We start from the raw sequence: 15,041 nt of genomic DNA on the forward strand, positions 1-15,041 counted from the left end.
AGTACTAATAAATGGGTATGACTGTTATACACAATCTAAGTAACAGTATAAAAGCACTAAGAAGTTTACTACTACAGTTTTACCCCAACTCCATGATTTTCCATCCCGTTTTGTCTTTACTCTGTATCTCCTCTGTCTCCACATTGATGAGATGCTTCAAATATCCTAAATGCTAAGTATATTGCATTTCATGTATTTAGAATTATTTTTTCTTACACAGATTTCATAAGTATCATTTTACAGTTTTGCACCTCTTCCTGAATCTCTTGCATCTTTAATGATTTTCAAAGACCTTTTTGATGTTGAAAAAATCTCTCTCTCCTCTACGTGTCCCCAACATCAATCTTTATGGTCATAAACTATGATGATGAAGTGAAGTAGATGTGTCACTAAATAAAAGTCTAGCTTCTATACTATGTACTGTATAGTTGTCTCTTCACACTTCTACCCATTTTCATTTTTGCTTCTTTACCTCTCTCCAAAGGCTATTATCTCTTCCATTCCCATTTAATCCTCAATGTTAATCTTTGTCCCTTAACTCTCAAAAAAAGGATAGTGTGTTTTATTGATTTAAAGTACTAAACAGAACAATGTAATATATTGGACTGTATAATCAATTTTAGGATTACATTTAAAGTGAAAACACCAAACACGTGCAGCAGGGAGTTGAGAAATGATGGGATTCTTATTTCAGGGTTATCCTCTCTTCCCCATGGCAGGCATTGTTTGTACTGCTGTTTTTCATTAATCTTCCCATGTAATTGAAAAATATGACATTTATTGGCAGTGAAATTAAGTACTACTGAACATTGGAGGCTGTATATTATGTATAGTTTCACAGCCTCTTTTTAATTTTATTATTTTTCCTGGTTTAGTATACACCCGTGTTTCAAAGGTGACAAGTTATTGGTCAACATTTCTCCCTTTTCTGTGCAAACCTTCAGAATGAATTTCTAAGCAGCAGACAAACTCTTTAATTTTCTACAACTGCATATATTCTTCAGTGAAATCACTATTGCATGTTTAATTTGTTGCATAAATTGCTTTCAGTGTTTAAATGTCACTCAGCTACTGCGGTACTATGGTCTTGGAACCAACTCTCCAATATCTCCTGACTTGTTTACGTACCTGTGCCCTGCATTGCTGTATCAGATTGACAGAAGACTTTGTATTGAGCATTATGATGATTTGCTGGTTGAAGACATGAAGAAAGATAAAAGTGAAGCAGCTACGAATAAGGATAAAATAGGTGCATCAGGTAAGATAGTCTTCATATGCTGTTAAAAAATGTTTTGTCTCTGTTATTTATTTTATTTGTATTATCGTAGTGCCTACGAGCCCCAGTCATGGACCAGGACCGCGTTGTGCTAAGTGCTATACAAACTCAGAAAACAGACAAATCCATACATCGGGAATTCAGTGGGTTTTTTAAATTATTAGTAGTGTTTCATTCTATTTGAATATTGATTCATAAGACTTAAGGTAGATTTCACAGTAAAAGAATGGTTGAAACTTGTTAACTGATCTTGTTTTGTAAATGAAAATTGAGATAAATACACTTTCAGACTTAGGGGAAGTAGCAGTTGAGAGGAAATGTGGCTGGAGTGCAGTTGTGTTCTCTTGCTGCCATGATAAACTGTTGAGCCCCTCCACCTCCCCAATATACTCTCATATCGGGGCATGAGGGTATCTAGGACACGTGTGGTCCAGTGGACACTGCTGATGGGAAAATCTCTGATCAGTAGCGTACAGGCGCATTCACACCCTGATGTGGTGCACGCATAGGGACACACATCTCAAAGAACTCCAGGTACTGTACAAGGAAATTAACCTCTCCTTCCACTTCAGTTCTAGCGTTGATCTTATTTTGCAAAATCAACAATTTTGGTGCAGCAAGGTAGGAGAATTTAATTGAGGGTTTCTGGTTACAGTTTATACTTCTGTGATTTAATATAATTTCATAGTATCAAAATAACATTTTTCCTTTAATTTCACTGCCGCTGTTTTTGTAATACGTGTTAGAAAATTCCCCAATGAGATTCCTCAACAGCATTTTTTTTAATTCTTCATTTTATCTTGAGGGGAAAAAAAATATAGGCTTTTCTTTCCTTTTTTTTGAAGTTAAGCTAAATAGCCTTTTTCTGATGGGTTTTAAAAGTAAATACTTTAAAGTTGTAATCTGTTGTTTTGATATCCTGACAAGGATTGTATTTTTAATTAGGGCTTACTGTGGCCATTATCCATGTAGTCTAATGGAACTGTAGTGTCTCTAGTAGGCATAATTATTATTTAAAAAAACTTAGGGAAAATTGTTTTGCTTTGAAAATAAAGATATTGTCAGAGTCACAGGGCCTGGGCTACAGACATGCCAGATCTCGCAAATTGATCATGAGAGTCGCAATTTCTGTGTAAAATTAAGAGCTAGTCTACACTGGCAATGCTAAAGTGCTGCCGCAGGAATGTTTTAACGTGCCTTGTGTGATCACAGCACAGTGCTGGGAGAGAAAACCACCTGAATGGGGGGTGTAGCTCCCCGCTCTGGGAGCACTGTTTCCAGTGGCGCTTTATAGCGCCTCAACTTGCTGCGCTCAGGGGTGTTTTTTCACATCTCAAATGTCAGAATTAAATCCTAACATTTGAGAATGAGGCTTAATTTTACTTAGAAATACTGTCATCCACCCTGGGCATGGCAACGGTTCCTGCTGTCAGTTTCCAGGGCTTCCTCAGTGAGCATGGGGTGGTGGGGCCAGGCTCCTGCTGTCAAGCCCCGGGCAACTTCTCCCCTACCAGCCTGGGAAGTGAGAGAGGAGACCCCACTGCAGCCTTCCCAGGCTTGGGGAAGATGAAGGACCCTAAGAAGCAGAGGTGAGGCTGGGAAGGCTGTACTACGGCAGGGGAGGCTGTATTGATGATAGATTCTGAGCAGATGGGGTAAGTGCTGGGAGGGTGAACTGAGGGTGGTGAGAGTCGCTAGGGTAGGGAGGCTGAACCGATGGGGTGGTGATAGGGGCTGGGAGACTGAACTGAGGGGGGTTGGGTGGGGGCAGAACTGATGGGATCTGTGGGACAGAATTATTTGCTGGCAGGAGACAAATGTGGGGGTGAGAGCTCCTGCAGCAGGGGCCAAAATCAACTTATACAGTACATGGGGAGTGGGCAACGCTAATTGTCACGTGCACACACCCTGGGGATGGGCAAGGGGAGCTCAAAAATCAATAGACTGACCTAAAAAAACAAATGTCATGATCTTTGGGCCAATCTCTTGATTTTTGGGGGTCCAACTCATGATTTTCAATCTCTTGAAGTTGGCAATACTGGGTCTATGTCCCAGCTGGTAACCAGTCTCTTGGGAGCGACCTTCTAGCAGGCCTGACCCCAAAGACCCACACAGGTTCCACGGGGCAGGCCCATGGCCTCCAAGACTGGGCCTTTGGCACCAGCCACTCTATGGCTCTCTGCAGCAAATCCAGCCAAGCCATAATCCTGGGGAGGTTTTGTATTGTACCCCTCAGTATTTGCAACTACACAGGTCACCTTTCCAGAACAAGGTAGCCATTTTATTAGTCACCTGGCCACAGAATCTGAAAGTCCTTAGGTTAGCACAGAGAGGCAAAAGTTAAGCTGTAGTCCATCCTGGCCAGCCCAGTGCCATGGTGACGCAGGCAACCTGTAAAGGACTCCATTTCTGGCTCGCTCCCTCTGTCTCCCTTTGTCTCCTCAGGTCTGTGCCTCTGAATTCCTCCAAAAAGGCTGCCCTTTTCCAGTCACCTCATGCCTTGTTCTCCAACTCAGTTTGTATGTCCCACCTGCTGGGGTTTCCTCTTTTTAGGTGTTCATTGTTCAGTCCTTTGGGGCTTTCCTTTGTCATGCTGGACTCTGTTGATTTGGGTTGATTTGAGTTCTTTAATGACCCTCTTCATTCCACCCAGACAGCAAGGTGACATCAACACACCTACTGTCTTCTGTGCTGTTCTAGGGGCAGTTTTAACGCTTTTGCACCCACATCGTAGCAGTGCAGAGGGAAACAGAGGCACGTTTGGGATTCTTAAAAGTGTTACAGATTATTCCCACTTTGTCACAGTTACAAGTAGTGAATGTTGGTTAGTAGTTTGCAGGTGCTTATTAGCATGGTAGAAAAAATCAGGCTTGTATTAATTATGTCCTGATAGATGTTGTTAATTGTTGGGAAGAGTGCCCTTCTAGTCATTATTTTTAATGACTGCAGCATCATTAAGAAACATTTACTTGTTCTATATAAATCTACCATAGTGACACAGCTACTACCTCATTAACTTGGTTCAAAGATTGCTGTAAACCAAATGCTATACGGTGGGTGTGGTAGTAGATTGTTTGTTTGTTTCACAGGGTAGGCTCATTTTAGTCAGAGTTGACCCTAGCTTAATTCTCGAGGGTTTGTGAAAAGGCCGCTAAGCATTTTCTACCAATTACAATGTTGAGACAGTGTAGAAAACTGTCATCTTATACATGCTTTGAGCCAAGCTAATTAGAAAGCTTCCACAGATGAGCGCTTCTTTTTGAAAGTATTTTCTATTTCAATAATGAGAGAGGGAGCTGATGAATAACTAAGCTTGAAGACCTTTACCGTTTTGAGTGACCTAATTTGCAAAATAATTGAAGCTCATTGCAGACATTTAGCACTTCTTATGGCATCTGATATCTTAAGTATAAATAAAACATTTACCAGTTGAATGTAATGGTCTGTGAATTGCTGGTTTGGGGTTGTCTGAAAACAAACTCCTTGTTTGTAAAACTGTTTGGCCTTGAGGCAGGGCAACTTGATTAGATAATGATGTATGTTCTTTATCTGTAGTAAATCCATTTATGTTATTCCACTAATGAGAGTTAAGTTTTACCAGATGGTATGGTGGCTGGTACCTTTATGAATAAATACATAAAGCACAAAATAAGAAATCTTCAGTACTTAGGGATAACTTTATTCTGTAGGTAAAGGGTAATAGGTTTTGTACTAAAATAAATCCCTGTCATAATTACTTTAGCTAAACTGATATAAACATTCTGAAAGTGATACAAATATGTGCCCAGTATGCAGGGATACACTGTTGTTGTTTTTTTAAACTGTTTAGCCAAATATCTGAAAAGAATGTATAGACAAGTCCTTACTATGCTATTTGTAAGTTACAGTGAATGGTCCTCATTAGGGTTGATTTCAGAGGGTTTTTTAAGTTAACTGAGCATTAAAAACTTCAATGGACTGTACTATAGGGACAGGTGGAGGGACAAATGTGCCCCGTCCTCTCTTGGGGTGGGGCGGGGTAATTACTTCCCCAAGGTCGTGTCCTTACAACCAGCCTTTGTCTTGCGGTGGTGAGGACTAATTGAAAAAGTCAATATGGCCGCTCTTCTCTCAAGGTTGGGTGGTCCAGTGGCCAGAGTCAACTACAGTGGTCCTTGCGTTCAGGGCAGCGCGGCCTAGTGGCCAGAGGCAATATCACAGCCTCCAGACACGGGGCAGAACATTTCCTTCTGTCCCCATACTCCTAGTCCTGTCTTTCCATCTTTGTTCCCTCCCTAAAATGTAATCAGGTGTTGTATGCTTTTAGTTAAAAGATTTAGGAGGGGCTGGGATTCCTCTCAGTTTGAACAAATTGAAACAAAAATGTACCAGGTTTCAGAGTGATAGCCATGTTAGTCTGTATCAGCAAAAACAATGAGGAGTCCTTGTGGTACCTTACAGACTAACAAATTTATTTGGGCATAAGCTTTCGTGGGCTAAAACCCACTTCATCAGATGCATGGAGTGAAAAATACAGTAAGCAGTGTGTGCGTGTGCGTGTGTGGTGTTATACCAATAAAATAAAAACCAGCAGGATCTTATTAAAGGGGAAAAGGCAAAATACCACATTTATTGTGAATACAGAAAGAATCATAGTAAGCAGTTAGTTATAGCTATAACTTTCCATTCAATTTCATATTTATTCACACATTCATTCATACACACACACACAGGTTCTGTAAGGTTGTTATCTTAGTTACCAGCCTTAGATTTGCTCATGCCAAGCTACTGGCCAGGTGGCCTGGACATGAGGAGGGAGCAGGGCCTTTTCAGATGCTCGTCTGATGCTCCTGGAAGTTGGTTTGCAGAATCAGACCCCAAAGTTCTCACTTTCTAGAGTCTGTTTTTATAGGAATTTCTTCCTATGCCAATCTATGGGAATTGCTTCATCATGCTGTTGCAGAATCAATCAGCAGATAGCACATTCCTGACGGCTCCGTGCTGCTAGATGTTATCTTGTTCTTTGGTTCTCCCATTCTTGAGGCTGTTGGGTGGATTCCAGTCTGTCCTCCGGGGGGGGGGGGGGTCCCTCTGGTTATTTCCACTTGATGCCTTCTTCAGCCCATAGATACTGGATTCTTAGGCTGGCACCTCCCTGATCATTCAGTTATTACCCACACCAAGCATCCATCCACATCCATCCTCTATCTCTATTTTAATCACAATTGTTAATACAACAAAAGGGCGGGGAGTCTCTGGGTGCTGTTTCTGTTGTTACAGAGTATTGCTTTGAGTCTCTCTCTGTGTGAATTGCTTTGAGAACAGACTGTCTTAGAATGTACTAACGCAATTAGCAGCTTGCAAGTTTCACAGATAGAGAGAGAGAAACAGTACCAAAAACCAAGAGACCTCTTAATTAGTAGTACCCTGGAATTTAAACTATGGGGAATCAAACGCATTTGTGATTTTAATACAGAGCTTCTTTAATATGATCCAACATTGTGTGTGTGTGTGTGTGTGTGTAAAAGTTGGGAGTTGCCTTACTAAGTGGTGGATCAGTGCTAATGAGGCCAATTCAATTAAGGTGGAAGTGGCCTATTCTCAACAGTTGACAAGAAGGGATGAATATCAAGAGTGGGAAAATTACTTTTGTTGTGCTAACGAGGCCAATGCAATACAGGTGGACGTTGACCATTTCCACTCCCAGTCTATATTCAGGCCTAATTTGATGGTGTCCAGTTTGCAAATTAATTCCAGTTCTGCAGTTTCTCATTGGAGTCTGTTTTTGACTTTTTTTGTTGAAGAATTGCCACTTTTAAGTCTGTTATTGAGTGTCCAGGGAGATTGAAGTGCTCTCCTACTCGTTTTTGGATGTTACAATTCTTGATGTCTGATTTGTGTCCATTTATTCTTTCGCGTAGAGACTGTCTGGTTTTATATATATGCTGGCACATGATGGCATATATCACATTGGTAGATGTGCAGGTGAACGAGCCCTTAATGGTGTGGCTGATGCAGATAGGTCCTATGATGGTGTCCCTTGAATAGATATGCAGACAGAGTTGACAACTGGGTTTGTTGCAGGGATTGATTCATGGGTTAGTGTTTTTGTTCTGTGGTGTGTAGTTGCTGGTGAGTATTTGCTTCAGGTTGGGGGGCTGTGTAAGCGAGGACTGGCCTGTCTCCCAAGGTCTGTGAGACTGAGGAATCGTCCTTCAGGATAGGTTGTAGATCCTTGATGATGCGCTGGAGAGGTTTTAGTTGGGGGCTGAAGGTGACGGCTACTGGTGTTCTGTTACTTTCTTTGTTGGGCCTGTCCTGTAGTAGGTGACTTCTGGGTACCTTTCTGATTCTGTCAATCTGTCACTAATTCTGGGGATAGATCTTTTTTAACCTACAGGTGAGGAGAGGGGTTAGGGAGTCAAAGGGTATAATTCCCTTAAAAGCAAATGTCCATTTCAGCAATTTAATGACCCCATTTTCTTTCTTTTTTTATTTTTATTTTTTTCAGTACTTTTGTCTTATGTACATCTTGAACAGTGGCTCTCAAACTTTTTTACTCTTGACCCCTTTCACATAGCAAGTCTCTGAGTGCAACACCCCTTATAAATTAAAAACACTTTTTTATATATTTAACACCATTATAAATGCTGGAGGCAAAGCAGGGTTTGGGGTCAAGGTTGACCCCTCGCAACCCCCCATGTAATAACCTTGCGACCCCCTGAGGGGTCTTGATCCCCAGTATGAGAACCCGTGATCTTGAAGCTTTCCTGCCATCTTTATTGCTGGCAAACAGTTTTAATTTTTGGGGGTGGGATTCATGTTAAAATCTAAATTTTCTCCATCAAAGGCTGAGCCTTGTTTCTTTTTCACAGCTGAAAATGTATGTATAGAAATAGCATGTCATATAAGGATCATGTATCTAAGACTAGCAACCCTCACCTGGCAAAGGAGAAGTCTCTCTATTCCATAAAAATCTTGTTAAAATTAATGGCAGGTAGGAAATGTCCATAAAACACAGTAAGCTAAAAGAAATGAGACTATCTTTCTGCTCCCCTGTGTTTTTATAAGTTTAATTAATGGACTACAGAACCAAGCTTTTGCAACTCTGCATTAGGAAGAATAACTGAAGTCTAGTGGCTCTCCTAGCTCATTTGCTTCCTTCATGCCCTCTAACATGTTTTATTGTTGAAATAAACCTTTGAACACTGTTTACCTGTGTAACTAAAGATAAAGTAAATAAATGCAAGATTTTATTTCTTTCCATTTTAAAATATTTCAATACAAGTAGATTATCAAATTCTCACTACTTTTGTAAATGCAAAAAATTTCTAGCCCACATGAAGTATTAGCTGCTTGCTAAACAAATCGGAGGCTAAACTCTGCTTTCTTGCACCAATGTAAGTCCAAAATAATTCAGCAGTGCTTGGGGTGAGAATAGAATTTGGCCCTAAAACTTCCTCAGAGAAGTGCAAACATTGTTTAAAAGGTTATAATAGATTAATTGTAAAAGCCCTGAAAACTTGAGTTTGTAATGAGAAATACTGATAGATGCTTAACTATAATGGTTCTGTATGGGCATACATCTTACATTTTTAAGTATTTTGGATGTTTATAAAGGCACAATTTAGGTTGACAGGTCACCTTCCTATCAGTTAATAGAATGTCATTCATCACTTATAGGAGTTTTCTTCATGTTCTGTTGATAAACCATTCTGTATTAATTTTTTTCCCTCCTACAGCCTGGCTTTGTGGTATCATTTCTATCACTGTCATTAGCCTGCTCTCCTTGCTAGGCGTGATCTTGATACCCATCATTAACCAAGGGTGCTTCAAATTCCTTCTAACCTTCCTGGTTGCTCTGGCCGTTGGAACACTGAGTGGAGATGCTCTACTCCATCTGTTGCCACATGTAAGTACCGTTCCACTCCCACACCAGGGACTTCAGGTTTTAAAATTCCCAGAGGACTATTCAACATGAACATCAACAGTTAAAGCATTGATTATTTGTTATGTTCATTGATTGAGCTGTAGATTGGGACCGTAAAGGAAATTTTAAAGCAGCGTTTCTTTAAGTTAATTTGACTCTATGTGTTTCTTAAAAAACATGGGAGTGTTAAAACTACTGAAGTATCAAGAGTGTGCTGAATTTTTCAATACATGTGGTAAATGTTGTAGAGCTCCTATTTTCGTTTCCTTTTGAAACTTCTGTTCTCAGAAATTTTGGAAGGATTCTGGTTTGAAAACCCCTGAGGGAGGGTCACAAGCTACCAGTTCCCAACTGAATATTTTGTGTGTGTGTGTGTGCGTGCTTTTAGTAACGAGGATGTAAACCTGGTTTTGGATCTTTTTTGTTATAAACTGTGCCCCATCCTTCTTTTGTTTGGGTTTATATATTGTAGAAAACCTAACTCCGCAGGAGTATTACCAGGAAGTGTCTCTTAAATCCAAGGAAGATGGGGTTTTAATGAGTTGCAGTACATTGACATTTATTTGAAGGGAGAAAATGGAGAGAATGTATTCTATGAACTTCCTTGGGTTCCTTGGGCATAATTCTTTTGCCCTAGACTATAAAGTTGACTTATTGTTTATTTTGCGTAATCCATGATATACATGTTCTAAGGATGTATGTGTTGACAGAGTTTGGAAGTGTGTTTTGAGTTAGAGCTAAAGTTGTTGGATTGTTATTCTTGCTACTAACAATGCAGGAACTGTAAGGATAATCGACTTTTGTATGTTAACTGGTTATTTTTAGCTTAGTTAATGAGCAGGGCCAGATTCTCATTTGCAGTTAGTTTCCTTCACACCTGAGTGGTACAAAGGAGCTGAAGTCTGTCCATCTAACTGCCATGTTGAAACCTCTCTGGGGGAATGTTTCTATTGATAGCCATTGAAGGCAGGTCTTTCAGTGAAACAGTTATAATATTTGATGGATCTTTTTTGAAGGAAAGAGACTTTTTTTTTTTTTAATGGGTTTTTGGTAGGTTGTTGGGGGTTTTTTTGGTTTTTTTTGTTTGTTTGTTTGTTTTTTTGGCAGCACAACATCACATGTCACATGGACCTGAAGTCACTCCAGTTTACTGAAATTGAAAATTCACGTTGTGGCTTTTTTTTCCTTTCCTAATAGTCGCAAGGAGGCCATAACCACAGTCACCATGAGGACCGCGGTCATATTCACGAAAACAGGCATTCTCATGGACATTCCCATGGGCGTGGAACAGGAACTGAAAGGTTTCTGGAAAAATACGATGCAGTATTGAAAGGGCTTGTAGCTCTTGCAGGCATTTATCTTTTGTTCATCATTGAACACTGTATAAGAATGTTTAAGCACTACAACAAACAAAAGGTATGTGCCACGTTTTCTCATTCTGTATGTCATCATTTAAGATAATACTTGGGAAAATTGCATCCTATAAAAAACCCAAAGATTTTCTTAGGAAGATAAATTCTTAAACACTCTACTTGAAAAGTACTCTGCATGGTGCAGTTTGAAAGTTTTGTAAAAACTATTAGCTGTTACTCACCTATTTTCATTCTGGTTAGTAGCGTGTGAAAAACTTGACTGGGCCCTTTACTATAAGGGGTTGCTTTTCAAGCTGTAAATGACTCTGTTCTCGTCCACAAGATGTGGATATCTTGAATTGTCTCCTGCACATAACAGTCATAGTAGACTAGCAACTAGCCAAGATGATGACTGAGGAGTTCTTAAGCAAGTAAGGATCACCCCACGTTGTTCCAGTAGCGGGTGATCTGCTTGCGAAAATGTGAATCGAAATATATGGAACATTCGGATACTATAGTAATAGGGGCCAGATATGTACCTAGGTAAATAGGCTAACTTAAGTGAGAGGCTGTCTTATTTTAAGAAGAGATATTACTGGCACATTCAGCTGAGGGAGCTGTACTCCTTGTAGAGTGTATTCAGTTCATATGGTAGTGACTTGCCTGACCATAACATGGTGGTGTACAAAATTATGAGTCCATTTACAAGGCCTCTGAATCATTAGGATTTTCTCTCTGTAAGAAAATATAAAGAATTACAGACCTTACATTTAAAACTTGAGTAGCACTCTTTCTATAACTCTCTTCATCTAAAAAGGATTTGGTTTCCTCTCATCGTACTTTTTCACATGAAAGGCATTTCTGAGAAAATATGGCAGAAGGGGATGAAAGTGGAATATACTGAAGGGGTTGTGCCACCACCTGCCCTGCAACCGTGGGTTCCTCACAATTCTTCGTGTCTGTAGCTCCCAACATGAGCTTCTCACAAACAGTGTGTCTGTGTATAGCTACAGCCCTGGTCCAGCAATTGTGACCCCAGCAGCCTGTCAGCTACACACCAGCCACACTGGCTTCCAGCAGCCTTGATTACTGCCTTCAGGGTAATCCCAACACACTCCGAGTCCCGGATTTTCCCCCAAAACATGTATTCTGCACTGGCCAGTTCTTTCCTGGACAGATATTAAGGGGTCAGTGTAAAAGTTTGCTGCTTTAATTGGAGTTACCAACAATTCAGTTTAAACACAACGCTGAATTAGTTTTGATTAAAGAATAAAACAGGTTTATTTAACTGTAAAGATGTAGATTTTTAAGTGAGTACAGGTATAAGGCATTGAGGTCAGAAATGGTTACAAGAGAAATAAAGATAAAACACTTCTGAGCAACTGAAACTTAACAAACTAGACTTGGTTCAAGATAAAATTCTTACCACATGTTCTCAGCAGCATAGCTTACCAGATTCTCAAGTCAGGATCTGCTCTCAAAGTCCAAAGGGCTGGTTTCTTTGTCTTCTGAAATGAAAGAGTGAGAGAGAGATAGAAAGAGAGAATGCTTGGGGTGTTTTTGCCCTTCACTTTTGTAGTTCAGTAGCCCTTTGAAATGGATCAAGTTCCTGTCTGCTGTAGGGGCGGAGACATGGAGTCTTGTGGTGAAAGAGGTTCCATGTTGTCTTCTAAAATGCTGGTTGATCTGTTCCTGCTCCCCTTCCTTGCCAAAGAATAGGTGATTGTCTGTAAACTTTGACACCTGGTTAGAGGCATCAGCTTGTCTTTTGTCTTTGAGAAACAGATTTACGCCCTCCCCAGACTTGTCTGGTAAACACATTTCCATCACAATTTCATGTTATGTTCACAACTTTACATATAATGTTGCAACAGACATTTCAATATGACATTGACCAGCAAGTTATTAGTTTTCAAGTGATACTTCACAAGGTGTATTTTGTACAAAGATTATTTAAAATTGCATGTAGGGTGTCAATATAGGGTGCATGGATTTACATACATCTTCCACTAAGATTAATTAATTAAATCCTCCAAACTGGTGTGGAAAACTTGTGATCCTAGCCTGTAGTATTGGTCATAAAACACACCAAACAGGAAGGGAACAAATTTTCTTCATTAAATGCAAATTTAAAATGTGAACAAATTAAATGAATCTAACAGTTCTGTATAGGAAGTGTCTCTTGGCTAATACAACAGGCATTGATGATGTATTCTGTGTATGAATGGTGCTAATTTAGGAAATTATACATTATTTGATTATGTAGATCTGTGGTCTATCGCTGAAAATTCCCATAATCTGTAGCAGTGATAATCTTCTTGAATATCTGAAATTCTGTAGTTTTGAGAACCATATCCAAAGATAATCTTACTGAATATTAAAGTAATATGTATGACAAAACTACGGTGAAGCTTCCTTTCCTTTCAGTTTTGCTACAAACTAGGCACTGACAGTTATCTGTTTCAGTCTAAACAGAAGTGGTGCAAGAAAAAACAGAAGACTGAAGAATCACCAATTGGAAGGAAGCTTTCAGAACACAAACTGAATAATAGGCCAAATGCTGACTGGCTTCAGCTCAAACCCCTGGCAGGTAGACATGAATGTTGAGAATTTGTCCTTGCCATGTAAGACTCCGAGCAAAGAGAGTAATGGCATGTAACCTATGGTTTTGTATGTTAGCACTTCCTCTCTGTAAATCTGTGTTAATAAGACTGGCATTACCTAATCAACTGTCCTCATATAAGACTGCAAGCCCCAACTGTAGTTATAGAAGCACTGAAACACTCTGCTGTGAGAGCCTTGCTGTGTTAGATGGCTTTCCTTTCTTTTAATAGAAAATGGGAATTTGGCTTCTAAGAAAAAAAAAATTTCTTTTCACTTAATTGGCAGAATGCTGATTTAGACAAATGGGTTTGAAACCATCCAGTAAATCTCCCCCACCACCTCATAATAAAAACAAAACCATTATTTTGTTTAACTGTAGAGCCTACAGCTTTTTGAATTGCCATAGCAGTAAGGATCATTCCACTTAGATTAAGGTCCGTCTCTTGAAATAGTCTCAAAATAATGTGTCAAACGGTTTGTCCAGTAATTTTGTCTGTCTACATAAACTGAATTAAGAAAATGTCAAAGAATTTTTAAGAGTTGCTTAACTTTGATTTTGAAATGATGAGTTGTCATCTTGGCCAGTGTGAAATAACCCTTATTATGTTTATCTATTTATCATTCCTGAGACACCCCTCCCCCTCTCCCCAGCTAGGTCATTTTATCACTTCGACCTGAGCTGACACCAGCAAACTTATTGCACCTGGAACATGCTAAATACTTCCCAGCGTTTAATTCACTTTTTTCCTTGTTCTTTGTTGTTGTTGGGGCTTCCAAGTAAAAAGTAGTTCTGGCACGCCTATAAAACTAGTCACACTGACGTACTACATTGTGAAACAAGCGCATATTTGTACTGCACCTTTCTTATAACTTTAAAGAGCTGCCATGTTCAGACACAGAGGTTGCTGCACTCCAGTGCTGGTTGGATGACCTGTATGTGCGCATGCATACAGAAGTAACCAGGTTAAGTTTTCAGTGTACTTTGGCCTCAGTCTTTGGCCTGTAAGAGATTTTTATTACTCTATTCTTGACATATTTTTTTCTGCTTTTTAGCTCTGCTAAAACATGAGCTTTGTCTAATTATGTCAGTAGCAAATTATCAGGTACAAGCGAGGTCAGGCTGAAAGTGGCTCTGTGTACTGCAGATGACTTGTTGTACAGAGCAGTTGCATTGCATTTGAAATTTCTGCATGACCTGCAAACATTCCACAGTAAATAATGCAACAAAAGAGAATTTTGTTACTCCAGCTGCATGTGGAAACAGTGATCTTTAGCTTGGGAAGTGTTGGCATGTTTAGTAGGCTTTTCTTCTTCTGTTTTAGCAAAGCAGTTGAATATCTGAAAACATTAATGTGCAATGGCATGCCTGCTGGTGGTTTCTTACTAAAGAATTAATGCACCATGTCTCTTTCTCTGGCTTTAATACAGGTGCAGATGACTCAGTTGTATCTGAAGATCGACTTAATGAAACTGAACTAACTGATCTAGATGGCCAGCTGGAATCCCCTCCTAAAAATTTTCTGTCTGTTGAAGATGGAAACAACATACACCATTCTCACAATGATGTCTCTCACTCTGTTCACGACCATGATCTTCATGATACAGAATATGATGACAACCATGGAGAGGATAAAATAGCTAGGAAACATAACCATCACTGGCATCACAAACATTCCCATCATTCTCATGGTCACTGCCATTCTGGAAAGGACCTGAAAGATACTGGGATTGCTAATATAGCTTGGATGGTAATTATGGGAGATGGCATCCACAATTTTAGCGATGGTTTAGCAATAGGTAAGTAAATACAAGGTGTTGAGTATATTCTCTATGGCTGTACCTGTCATAGGTAATTTTGGTAAAATTTCCCACTGGTGAAGCTCTATGGGTAACAGTAATA

General features: G+C 39.7%; 1 protein-coding gene across 2 annotated transcripts in view; it reads left to right on the top strand.

The window, feature by feature from the left end:
* The window catches only part of SLC39A10 (solute carrier family 39 member 10), a 75,919-nt gene that overhangs the window by 25,136 nt on the left and 35,742 nt on the right, over positions 1-15,041 (top strand). For both annotated transcript variants that reach the window (XM_048868447.2, XM_048868446.2), the window contains exons 3-7: positions 1,051-1,258; positions 8,998-9,167; positions 10,383-10,601; positions 13,004-13,127; positions 14,570-14,938. In XM_048868447.2, coding sequence (XP_048724404.1) covers positions 1,051-1,258; positions 8,998-9,167; positions 10,383-10,601; positions 13,004-13,127; positions 14,570-14,938 — 1,090 coding nt within the window. The remainder of the gene's footprint in view (positions 1-1,050; positions 1,259-8,997; positions 9,168-10,382; positions 10,602-13,003; positions 13,128-14,569; positions 14,939-15,041) is intronic.

Source organism: Caretta caretta, chromosome 11 (assembly GCF_965140235.1).
Source record: "Caretta caretta isolate rCarCar2 chromosome 11, rCarCar1.hap1, whole genome shotgun sequence".
NCBI classification, from domain to species: Eukaryota; Metazoa; Chordata; order Testudines; family Cheloniidae; genus Caretta; species Caretta caretta.